The sequence below is a fragment of the Pieris rapae genome, chromosome 7 (genome assembly GCF_905147795.1).
Source record: "Pieris rapae chromosome 7, ilPieRapa1.1, whole genome shotgun sequence".
Taxonomy (NCBI): Eukaryota; Metazoa; Arthropoda; class Insecta; order Lepidoptera; family Pieridae; genus Pieris; species Pieris rapae.
The window spans coordinates 9,722,397-9,736,114 of record NC_059515.1 but is presented as its reverse complement, the minus strand read 5'-3'; the positions used below and the strand labels follow the sequence as shown (position 1 = coordinate 9,736,114).

Sequence of the window (13,718 nt, the reverse complement as noted above, 5' to 3'; positions counted from 1 at the left end):
TCTCGTAATAAAAGTAATAAAGAACTATTCAACCTATTATTGTATCATTAAAGTCTTTTTTTATTTACTTAAACCTTTACTGTTTTTCAAATAAAAGTACATATTTTTTTATCTTTATAGACTTATCTCCTGAGATATCATTATCCGAAAGAATTTCCTGAAAGCACTTCTGAGATAAATATGTATTGTAATATGTCTAAATTTTGTACTATTTAAAACATTATTTTATTTCTCCTCCACTTAGATTATTTATTATCAACTAGCGCCTTCGTACGTTAACGTCAGAAAATCATTACAATCATGCAATATTTTACTTGTAATAATGTCAAACCGTGTCATATCAAAGATTCAGAGAGGATCTTAACGCATTTCGATCAAAAATCATCTCATTATTAACAATTTAAGTTTATTTAGAGCTATGACAGATCCACTTGTCTTATTTTATCAATTGTCACACCACACAAGTGTGCGTATCGATTGCTTTTATCGCATTTCCTTTTTAAGATATTGTCAGAAAGATCTTTTAGTGTTTGGGATTCTATAGATGTAGACCGGTGGTATGTTTTTCGCTAGAACTGAGTTGGATATTAATTATGGGTGTTTTTAAATTAATAGTAGCGTTGTCTACTATTATAGCAACAATCTCGACACTACCTTTGAGAAGTCAGACATCACATGATTTAATCGAAGAAAATTTGAAAACGCAAGAAGATTCATTTACGAATTTTATAATTCCCGAACAAACAAATATTATTTTAGAAGATGGACATGAAAATCGGATCACAAGAAGAGTTAGCTCAACTAAAGAAACTGAAGAAGATGATGGAATACAGTTGAGGAATCTTGAATCCAGCTCTAGGAACAATCTAAGACCTGATATGACTGCAACAAGATATGATATTAAACTAACACCTAACATAGGTGGTGGAACTTTTGCTGGGATTGCGAGGATTTCGGTGCAAGTTACTGATGCCACGATAGGAGATGCTGTAAAGTTTCACTTTGAAGGTTTAACGGTATCATCCGTTAAAAGAATTTCTGGTGGTACATCATCTGATATCAATAATGTAAACACTGAGGACGGGGTAATAGAAATTGATACTGGTGTAGAATCGACGTTACACGATTTTGAAATACAGTATACGGGAACGTTAGCCTCAGCTGGAATTGGATTCTATACAGGTGCCTATGACGGAGAGTAAGTATTTTTTACATTTTACGTAATATCTGATCAATGTTATAAGCGTGATGATGTTATAAATTGTCGGAGTTACGCCAAGAGAGTATAGCCAGACTCTCTTCGACTGCTGCATGGCATTTATTAGGAATTAACATTTTATTATTTCGCTTATATTCTTTTGTTGTACCTGAGTGGAATATAGAGTAAAATTTAAATCCTCTATTACCTAAGGCACCAAGAACAGTGCAATAAAAAGCAGATTTTGATAAATATTAATTGCAAATGTTTTTAAAATTTATTAAAAAATAATGAATATATTATGTTATTCTACAACCTTTGATGTGCTTGTATAGCCGTAGGCTACCTATGGCGTGGTTTAACAGCATATATAAAAGCATGCAAAGGATTCGCGGAAAGAACGTAGATAAGTTAGTTAAGTTAATTAAGTTTGTACATCGCGAAAAAACTGTTAGTAGGTTTTGTGTTTAAAGTTAGTGAATTAGTATTTGCATTAGTTATGTTGTATCTATAATTTTACACTTTTTTTAAATATTTCAATCAAAAATAAATTGTCTAACATTAAAATGACCTAAGCTGCTGTGACTGACACAATCTTCGTTTATCTAAAATAATCTGAAATATTTTGTTATCGTATAGTTCTTGTTCAATACTGATGTTGCAATGTTACAATTTGCACTTGTAGAAAAAAAAATATTATGAAGAACCATGGAACTATTTATTAATTTTATCCACAATGCTTACAATAATAAATAACTTAATAATAATCAATTTTCATTTAAGTAATGAATATCTATATTACGTGGGTATAAAAGTAACAGGTTTATGTTTTAATTGTAAGAAAAACATTTGAGAAACAACTAATCACTGTTGCATTTTAAAATGAGTAAGTCAAATTTAATAAGGAAGAAATGCATTCAATATGACAGGAAGCCAATTTGAATTTGTAACATTTTTTATATACATAAAATCATTTTTGAAACATGTTACTAATATTAATTAAGATATAACCGCAATAAAATTCTACTCCATGAAAAATAAACTCGAGATTTTGAGTCCTTTTCTAATGGAATAGATTCCACTGCAAATAATGTAATTGTATTATTCTTATTAAATATATTATTTTACCTACTGTTAACCATACACTGATAAATAGTATAACTTGGTTATGGTTCTACAGAAATACCGTTTTCCGATAACCTTTATCTCATCAAAGTAAAATGACACTATCAAAAATCAAGTGTCATTATCATTATCGACCTATTTCTGTGTATTTTATTCAGTGTTCCAATTGAGACCAAAGTGACAAAATGACACGGTTAAAATACAAATGGGCATTAGTGTTATGCATTCTATGTTATGACTATGTTTCAAGTTATCCGTTACTAAAAAATGAAAACCATAATTATTTGGAAAGCACCGATTCTTCAGTTATTAATGTTCAATCTCTGAGACCTGGACAAAATGCCAGACGATATACAATCAAACTCTATACAGTAGAGGAATCAAGTTTTACTGGTCGAGCCGTTATAGAAGTTGTATTGACAGAAGAAACTAGAAGTGACCCCATAGAATTTTATGTTGAAGATTTGACAGTAACAGGTGTTGTAGTGGGCAGCTTCTCTGTTGCTAATGAAATTGCATCAAGATGGGAACTGCAAGATGGCAAATTGAAAATTACACCCGAGGAAGCATCATCTTTACTCATCGTCATTGTGGAATATACGGGAGAGTTAAAAAATGCTGGTATTGGTATATATAGAGGACGCTTCGATGCAGAGTAATTATTTAAAAAAAATATCGCTTACATGTAAATAGGCTTTGTGATTAATGTCTCAAAAACGTTTTAAATGTTAATTTAAGCTTATTATAATAGGTAGGACATTTGCTTCCAATGCCAACATTACATATATTATGTTTTCTTAAATGATTTGTCTATTCATACTTTTTCTTTTCTTAAAATTGATTATTTGTTTCAGTTCATATGTGGCTATGAATCTTCACCCAACAAATGCTCGACGGGTCTTCCCTTGTATTGATGAGCCTAATATACAAACGACAATTTCGCTTACATTCGCTGGACTTAATTCATACAATCATGTTATAGCTAACTCCAAACGATTAGCAGAGCAACCGAATGCAAACGAGTAAGTATTTATAGCTTAGATTTATATTTTCACTAGTAAGGCTCTCTGTATGAAGACAATTCTTTGAAATACCAGAAATAATTGGTGTCACCCTTGCAAACGATCTTACCGATTCCTTTCAAGATTATACACAATAAAGGAAATTAGCTTTAGTTGTCAGATGATTCATTTAAAAAAAAATCAGTGGCGAAATCATCTACAACCTTTTTATTTTAATTCTGTATGTGTTTAATGATCATTTGTATATCAAATAGACGAGTAGGTGAGTTTCCTGTGCCTGACATTCGCCGTCGACTTTTTGGGTCAAGGCAAGCCGGTTTCCCACGATGTTTTCCTTCACCATTATAGCATTCACTAGAGATTAGCGTTCAATGCGCACATAGAAATAAAGTTCATTGGTGCACAGCCGGGGATCGAACCTACGAACTCAGGCATGAGAGTCGCACGCTCAACCCACTAAACCAACACTGCTTCAGACTAATCCATTACTTCATTAAGACATTATTATTGAATATATATATATAACTGCTTACGTTGTTTCTGCTACTGCTACAAAAGAAGAAAAAAGTTAAAATCGCCACCGACCCATACCACTTCTACACATGGAAGCCCGCCATATCGTGGCAATCATCTGCAAGTTGACGTCTGCTATTTTTGGTCTTCAATTAAATTTAATAAAAAACTGCATAAGTATTCAATTAATTATTCTTATTAATATTGTATTATTTCATTATAGACTTCAATTCGAACCATTACCAGGAACCCCTCATCTTTGGGGTATGATAGCTCACAATATGAATGCAGCCAACTTACCAACATCACGAGTCATCGTATATACGCGACCAGGCCGTAATAGCGGAGACCAGCAGTCAAACGTGGCTATAAGTAGTTATTTTAACTTCTTCAATAATTTCACCGGGAAACCATACGAGAATATAATTGCCAATCAGCAAGGCGAATTGCATATAATGGCTTTACCGGACGTTGATCGCGATTGGTATGCGTTATCGACAATGGCGATCTGGTAAGTGTATCTGTTAACAGCATAGTGTATTCTATGTAATACTGTAATACGCTTTATGATTACTTATAGTGTTGATATACGCTATAGACAGTTTATAATTGATTTAAGTCTACATTTTAAAAACACAATGCATTAGGGTTCATATTTAGTTCCACGAACAACAAGGGAGCGCTGCCAAAGCTTTCCATATGAAAGTTACCTTTTTAGGTTACGCTAACTATTAAATTTTACGCATTTTAATATATAATAAGTTTTTTTTACATTTGGATTATTATATCAAAAAACAATGATGGAAAGTTTACATACGCATATTTAGAGCCTGTACATTACTACTAACTTACTACCGTTAATACGTACAAAAAATGTAAAAAAACTAGATATGTATATAAACGAAACTGAAAAAAAAATAGAATAATTGGCCTTTCTAACACCCATATATTTTTAAGTTTTTTTGTATAAAAATCAAGTAACAAAATTAACTACGCTGGTTTGCGGATTATCAATATTAATTTTTTTAGGGAACCTTACATCGTTATAGAAGTGTCGGCATCCGCCAAACAAAAGCAAATTGGTTTCGTTGAAATTGCCCAAGCAATGGCAAGACAATGGTTTGGATATGTCCTGGCTCCCACCAACTGGAGACATCAATGGGTTATCACTGGCTTAGGTCGGTACACTGCATATGAGGCAGCTAGAGCGGTAAGTGTTTATAAATGGGTAGATATATTATGTGATAATTACTAAATTAACATAATAATTATTAGAAGCACTAAATTAATTGTCTCTTTGACACAATCGAGTAAAATTGTACAAACAATATATTATATAATATATCTTGTCGATACGTTTCTGGTATTTTAAATAATATTTTTTAATGTTTCATTTTTGTAATAATTTTTAATAATAAAAATATTGTATCGTTTCTGAACACGATATAAATCGGTGAATATAAATGAATGAGTTTTCAATGCATACCTCTCATTTTTAAATCAATTAAAATATACAAAATTGTATAAATATTTTTAGCTGGAGTCAAACCCTGACGAAATAGCACGAATAGATATGGACCATGTCTTTGTAAGCGATGTCATTCAAGAGAGTTTACTATACGATTCATACACGAATGCCCTACCCTTACAAATTAGTGCAGATATTTATGATGAAGATGCTATAAGAAACCATATCAATGGCTTGCTCAAAACAAAAGCTCCAGCTATCATGAGAATGTTGAGCTTAGTTCTCTCGCAAAACTCTGAAGTTGATTACATCCGCAACGCGGCAGCCACACTTTTTAATACGGCGTAAGTTTTACGATAAATACAAAAGCCAACTGAACAAACATATTATGAACATTCTCCATTATACGTTTCATTTTATTGCAGCCAATCGTCTCAGATATCGACAGTTTTGTATAGAAAAAATGTTGTGCGGTTTTTTTGAAACCACGGTAAAAGTGAAACTTTTTTTTAACATTACAGACATTTAACTAAAAAAATTTGGAATAATATTCTTTTAAGGCTGAAAAATCGCTTTATCAATCTTAATTTTATACTTGGAAAATTGGAATGATAATGGGACTAATAAAAGTATACTAAGTCCCCAACTAATATTTTTATTGAATTCTGTGTCTTAGAGAGTACGACATACATAATACTTAATAATTATTATTTAGACTATTTAAACGTATTAAAATAGCGTGGAGCACTGGCACAAATTAAGAATAGTCTATACACTACACGGTCAGCTACTGCGAACTATAGGCGCCGCCATATTGGCCTTGGCTGCTATGACGAGCGCTTTTCACTTTATTCCTACCGCCGACCATCACGCGACATGCGCCACACAGACCAAAAAGTTAGAGACGATGTAATAAAAGTTTCACTTTAAAAACTAACTAACAAGGGTGCTAGATTATATGTTATTAGAAAAGTCATAAAAGGTCTCCGGCAGCTATTTAAGAAATCTTGAGATTGACAAATTATTTATTCTTTTCTCAAATTCTTGGAATTAAATAATTTATTATGCAAGAAATAATTATGCAATACTACTTAAATTGCACAATATTCGTTAGTTCTGAAGAATTTGTTTAATGGAAAGAGAAATAAAATCTAACGCGCGACCATTTCGTTTTTAGTGTATATTCCATTGGCCTAGGCAGTGTTAGTGCATCTAATTTGACATATACTAATAAGAAACATTTTACAGGTCTTTATCCAATGTCAACTCCCGCAACTTTTATGATACACTTTCTACTGTTTGGGGTCAAGCTACACCTCTTATAAACAATGTCATCGACTTTATTGAACCGTGGATTTTGAACAATAATTACCCTGTCGTTCGCATTGAACAGCGGCAGGGTAGTGGTGTGATTGTGACTCAGGTATGTTGAATTTGAGTTGTTCACAACATTTTAATCCAAAATTAATAAAAAATCTGCCTTTATTGTTGTATAAATATAAAACCTTTTTAGAGCAAAAAAAATATATCATTAATATTATTACATTTATATTATACACATTATTACATTATACACAGACATGACAGAAACAAAAAACGTAAACGACAAAATTACTTAACTTTAGGATTAATGACATAGGTTTTTAACTATGAATAAGACCATAGCGCAATTATCTTTTATTTGACATTATTTTAGTTATCAACGTAGACACCTTCGAAGTTTGTATATCTACATTACGACTATACATTTGTATATATTTGTTTTAGAAATAATATTAAATTTATAATCAAAACTTATATCTGATCTCATAAAAAGTCTGTAGGTACTGCGTCGTCATCTTCAAATTTATGAGTGATTCCTGATTATTTGTTATGATTTATTTGATAATTTATTTGTTATCAAAAATATATTAATTTCTATTAAATTTTAACCAGGAACGTTTTGGATTTGCATCTCGACCCCAAATGAACTTCATGATACCATTGAGTTTTACAACCCGAGTCAACCCCGATTTTAACAATATTTATCCAACTCATTTGTTGGAGGCTTCAACAACCATTTCTATGGACCTTGGAGACGAGGACTGGGTTATATTTAATGTTCAGGGTCAAGGTAAGTGTATTAGAGTATGCTTCTACTTTCAGGGCTGTAATTTGCTATTTTTCATTAACATATAACTTGTAGATTAAGAATTAAAATACATATTTGCCGATGTAATGAACAATATTCCAGTATTTTACTTTCTCTTTTCACAGAAAAATATTTGATTATTTATCTAGCGCAATTTACAGTGTTTAAAATTAAATGAAACTCAAACTCAAAACAACTTTATTCATATAGGTCAACAAGTATACAATGAACGTCAGAAAATAAGTAGAATTAATTCTAACTTTACTACCAGTTCGCAAGTCAAGGGCGTAAAGCGAACCAGTAAAACTCAATACTACAACTTAAATATCTTTAAATTCATAGTATAAAGTTTTAGTATTCTGAAATATCTTCATACACTATTTGACTTTGAATAATTTTATTTGCTTTAGGTTATTATAGAGTCAATTACGATAATGAATTATGGGAGAGGATTATAGAGGCTTTGGAAGACGAAGAACAACGCAATATTATTCATCCAATCAACCGAGCTACCGTACGTATTATACATATATTAATACAGATCTAAATTATATTTCACGGTATTATTGAAAAACTCATGTTGGAAATATTTATTTATTATTTACAAATTAGAAATTTCTTGGAGAACATTTGGGTTATTCAATAACATAGTATGTGTTAATATGTGTTATTTTTATCATTTATAGATACTTGATGACGCTCTTAATTTGGCGAGATCTGGAAGGGTAGAATACTCTATTGCGCTGCGAATTGTTTTAACGCTAAATCTTGAGACGGAGTATGTTGTATGGAAAGCATTTGATAGAAACATGCACATATTGAGAAATCATCTCGAGGCACTTGTTGATGGCGATGAAGACTTGGATCAAGATATCTATCAGGTATACAATAAATTCAGTAAAAAATACTAGGTCTTGATTTATGTATACTTTAAATATTTTTTCTGTATATGCAAGACGTGTGTGAGGTACAACGGATCGTGTACCTTCATTGCAAAATGTATGACGTGACGTTTGCCATTCTGCCATTTCAGCCTTAATATGAGAATCAGTAGTAGATAACATTTTTGATCAAGTCTACTAGATATGTTCAGAGGTAAATTTATTTCATAGTAATTACATATTACGAATCTTCTAAGGCTGTATTAAATGCTGCGAAACTCCGTTGTCCGATCGACAATCTATTGCTTACAAATCATCATTCACGGATCATCAATTGTATATTGGCGTCACATAAGTCCAGTTAGGTTTTGGGTGCTCGCAGCACTTAACACGTAGATTAGTTGCAAGTCCTGATACGTGCGTACAGGGGACGTACTTCTTGGCCGTCATTAAAGCAATAATTGATTTATATACGATAGCTCCGGACATAGTAGATTTTTATTCTAGGAGTACATTGTCTTCATATATATTTAACTAATGTATACAAATATTGTAATTCTATTTTAAAACAGTTAGTGTGGAGTTTGTTGCCCATTCTTCCACACGAAACTACCTTTTGGCAGGGGCAACAATAATCATCTTTATATTTTATTTAACGTTCAAAAGTGCCATTTTAGGTGGTCTAATTGGAATAAACGATTTGACGATAATAAAATAATATTAAGTTTTCAAAACTTTATTTCCCAATAAGACAAAAAGGTCACTTACATCAGAATAACACCTTAAATTAACTTACAATGTAGTTGTTCTTAAAATAATCACAATAAAAATATAGTAGATGCAGTAAGCTTAAAACTAGAGTAACCAAAGAAATATGAATTAAAAGTAATTATACGAAATTAATTTCAAAGTTTCTCTAGCTTCATTTAGCTTCGATCTAGATTCGAACTAGATTTGAATGAATTGAAAGTACTTTTTTTAATAATTGTGGGTAGTTTATTATAAGCTACATCATTGCTCATTTGTTTTTTACATTGTTTAAGAGAGTCATTCGTCGAATAATGATGACAGCAGAGACTGATCTAACATTTACCCCCGAGTTAAACGTGAATGAACGAGCTATGCGATCCCTGTCTCGAGGTCTGATTATGGATATTTCTTGTCGTGGAGGCTATGAGCCTTGTATTGCTGCAGCAGTTGACTTGTTTAGAAATCCTACAGATAATACGGTTGTGTAAGTATTATATTTAAATAAAACACAAATGAATTTAAAAAATATTAAAACAAGGGCTTCTGGTAGCCTGATGATGGTGAAATGTATTTTATTTTCAAGAATTGTAGCGAGGAAAACAAGCCACATGGCTTGATTGTATGCCAAAGTTTTTAAAAGCTCTATTATATACCTTTAATATACTTTCTATCTTTGTAAAAAAAAGGTATACCTAATAAAAGTAGATTGAGACTTTACTTAACACGATTTTATGACTCTCATGTGATATTTAGTCGTTTTAGTATCTTTTTTGTAACTTATTCCAGTTAAATGATATTTAAACCCCGAAGAAGAACTCAATAATAAACTGTACAGCTATGTAAAAAATGTTTTTAGAAATCCTAATATCCCTGCTGATCTACACCCAGCGGTGTTCTGTACAAATGTGATGACTGGTGGAGAAGAAGAGAGGGAGCTACTCGAAGCTTATTTGACTACTATAAACAACCAGTATGAGAGAGTCGTTGTACTCGAATCACTGGCTTGTTCGCGCGATGATGCATTTATACAATCGTAAGTATGTCCTGAAATAGGCAAATCATCAATTTAAACTTGGAAGATACAGGAAATAACTGAACAAAGAAGCACTTACATTTTGCGAAAGGACTTAATACAACAATTATTTTATTTTATGGCAAATGCGATGAGAACTTAGATATACAGATTTTATCGAAGCCGGAAAAACGGGTTAGCCCTTAGAATGAATCATAATGCAACGTATTATCTGTTCTTTGTAAAATAACTATCGCATATTGCTTATTAATCTAATTTAAATTCCCAGATAGGGGTCAACGTAGGCATGTTAAATTCCGTCTTTGTTTCCACCCCTTTGCCTTTGTGACCTGCATCGGCTGAATTAACGCAAACTTACAAAGCGCTATTAAGAAGTAAAATAGAACGCATTTTATTCTTTGAATTTTGAACAAAGGGATTTGAATTAAAATATTTATGCAACGAAAGTCGGATGAGGTTTTTAATTAATGAGCGTTATTCACGTGGTGCTCTAGGACTTTTTAAGTAAACTGTAGTTGTTATTATCTTTTTTAATTTTCCATTGTTCTGGGAAAATAATGTTTAAGATATTTTTGTATGGCAAATTTTACTTTAGTACGATTCACTATTAATAATCTTTGAACAAAACTCCTTGAAGTAAATCAATTGTCGTAATGTAGTAATCAGTGAAGTAAAAAAAAACTATTGCTTTTTTGGGTAAATTTTGAGTTTCAAGAATTTTAAAATTGGTGTGTTTGTAAAAATGAGAGAGGTTTCAAAACCCTCTTTTTCCAACCACAAACAGTGCTTATATTTAATGAATATAGGCGATACTTAAACGTATTTATCCTGAAGGTTAAATGTCACATTAATACGAAAAACAATCGATTCGAAAAATTATTAATTATTTAATCGCATTTTTTTTTAAATAAATGGTCGAAAAAACAATCAAACAAAAGAAGATTTTGACTTGAAAATATAAGCTAATAACTCATAAATTTTACAGCTATCTAGCACAAGTTGCAGCAGATAACAGTCCATATAATAGTGAAGAGAAAACGCGAATTATTATTGCAATCATCAAATCCCACTTCCAGAATGCAAAACGAGCATTAGATTTTATATCAAGGAACACGGCACAGATAAGGAATGCGTAAGTAGTAGTAGCAGATCAGTATTGATGCTGTTTAAAAGAGAACTACAAGAAATTAAATACAAGTCATCTTTATCTATATAATTCTTCCATGAGTGTGTATGTCACTGAACTTCTCTCAAACGACTGGACCGATTTTGACGAAATTTTTTGTGTTTTCAAGGGGATCTGGGAATGGTTCAGATTCACAATTTTGTCCGCTGGACAATGTTTTTTTAATTAATTTTCAATTTATTAGTAGTTGTTGATTTTGGAATGTTTTACATTGGATCCGACAGACGGCGCTACCATCGCAGTGTCATATTTTAAATAATATTCGAATTTTAATTTTAGTCTGTCCCGACAGTTAGCGCTGCGATCAAATTAAAAAAAAGTTTTGTTATCATTGTGTTACCATTAGTTGTAGACCATGTGCTGGGTCGTTAGATATTGTCATAACATTTGAATAATAATTTTCATCAAAATGGTCCAGAATGTTTTAGCTTATTAAAAAAAGTTTGAAATTTTCAAATCAAAGACGTGTAGACAGGACAACGTCTATCGGGTCCGCTAGTATTTTAATATAATAATACAAAAAGAAGAGAACGCATCAATTAAGATGCAAAGCCTACTAAATAATTTCATAGTATGCACTTTATTTCGTAAAACAAATGAATATCTTAAAAAGTCATTAAGCATGATAACAAATAATTCACAATACAACATACAGTAAATAGATTAGAAATCGAACGTATCTCAAATATTTATATGAGTAATATATATAGATATTCATTTACTGTTTGTTTATTTTTTATGGACAAAACTTTCGAACTCACGAAGGTTGATTACAGCACATTTTCATCTTTATTAATTTTAAAACATTTAATATTATACATCAAAACACTACAGTAATCAATGTGAAAATAACAATTTTTTAATCTTAAACTAAAAACCTATAAATATAATATAACCGTGTCTCAATTTGACTATGTTTTATTATGTTTTGAATATGTTTGTATGTTTTGAATTCTGTTAAATTAATTATTTTTTCTAGACTGGGAGGACCCGAGAAATTGGAAGAAATTTTATACGCTTTGTCAAGAAATATTGCTAATGGTGACATGACAACTGATGTAAGTAAAATTGATAAATTTGTTCAACATTTTATGAACGATAGATAAAACAAAATGAAAAACGAGTGGACCATTTTCACAGTGATACGTAGTGCTATGAAAAGTACATTATATCATTAATTTCTATTTTCATTTCAAGTTTGTCAGAAAAGACATAGTGGGTTTAATCATATCCCAATTGATTTGCAATATAATAACATGACTAAATTTAACAATACAGCCGCACTTCCTATAATTTCTATTTGAAGTATTGTCATAATAAACAGTTAATAATTAGCTGATATTTGCACTCGAAGTTATTAACGACAGCTCCCAAAGCTTATAGAAGTATGTTACCACTGTATACGACTCGATGATTTGAAGCCCAAGGGACCAGATATAGATTTCTAAGTACCAAGACTTCGAAACAATATCCTATCTTAAAATTTATGTGGTTTACATTGATTAACAAATATGAGTGCAAACTCGGTAAAATGGAACGACAAAGAGGGAAGAGATTGCATTCTATCTGTCGCCAAAAATGGATTGTCTTCGTAGCGTTTGGTTATTGGGTTGCAGATAGGAGATCGGTTGACTGTCACAGTCTCTCAATCCACAATCTCAGATTGTTTTCTATCTGAAATTGAGGATACATTATTGGGATCGGGCGCTTCAAGATTCTTAATGTTAATGTTTTTTTTTATTTATTTAATTTTACTCTACTCCCCTACCATCGTGTCCATTATATATCTCACAAATGTTAATGTTTAATTACAGTTCACAAATTGGGTCAACTCCCTCCATAGCAACCTGGACACGTCCTTGGTTATCGCAGAAAGGCTTAGGGATCAGGTGCAACAAGATATGGATTGGAATAGAGTATATTTGAACACTGTTTACGAATGGATAGATGAAAACGATGCACCTACCCTAGTAGGCTCTATAGTTTTATTAAGTCTATCAGTTTTGATGGCTTTATTTAACTAACCAATATTAATTAATCATAGAATATTTTTTTAATCCTTAAAATTTAGTTTAATAGTTTATTGGGGTGAAAATTATTTTTTAAAATTTTACGTAGGTTAAAGAAAACACTAAACTATTAAAAAGATAGTTTAATAGTTTTTCAATTAATATAAGGCAAAAAATGTTTGCCAGATATCGCATCTAAGTTATCTAAGTAACTAGATTGTTTGATTAAAGAAAATATTTTTAATTTATTATTTTTGTACACGTCATTATTGCACAAAGTGAATTATAGTAAGTTTGAATAATTTTAATTGTATTTAAGAAATATATTGTTAGGTAAGTTATAAGTTTGGTGTATGGGTAGTTGGTAAGTTTTAATTTATTTACTGCATTTTTACTCGAGAA

General features: G+C 31.2%; 1 protein-coding gene across 2 annotated transcripts; it reads left to right on the top strand.

Annotated features, from left to right (window-relative positions):
- Positions 1 to 506: 506 nt before the first annotated feature.
- LOC111000476 (aminopeptidase N) lies at positions 507 to 13,678 on the top strand. 2 transcript variants are annotated; one of them, XM_022269921.2, is made up of 14 exons: positions 507 to 1,198; positions 3,178 to 3,345; positions 4,082 to 4,369; positions 4,888 to 5,068; positions 5,396 to 5,670; positions 6,575 to 6,749; positions 7,262 to 7,439; positions 7,868 to 7,971; positions 8,144 to 8,338; positions 9,382 to 9,572; positions 9,945 to 10,121; positions 11,107 to 11,253; positions 12,287 to 12,365; positions 13,122 to 13,678. In XM_022269921.2, the coding sequence occupies exons 1-14, from the start codon at positions 594 to 596 to the stop codon at positions 13,329 to 13,331; spliced, it is 2,973 nt and encodes a 990-aa protein (XP_022125613.2). In that variant the 5' UTR covers positions 507 to 593; the 3' UTR covers positions 13,332 to 13,678. The 2 variants fall into 2 exon arrangements, with proteins under 2 accessions (XP_022125613.2, XP_022125614.2); XM_022269922.2 differs by lacking the exon at positions 507 to 1,198 and adding an exon at positions 2,491 to 2,978.
- Positions 13,679 to 13,718: the final 40 nt, after the last annotated feature.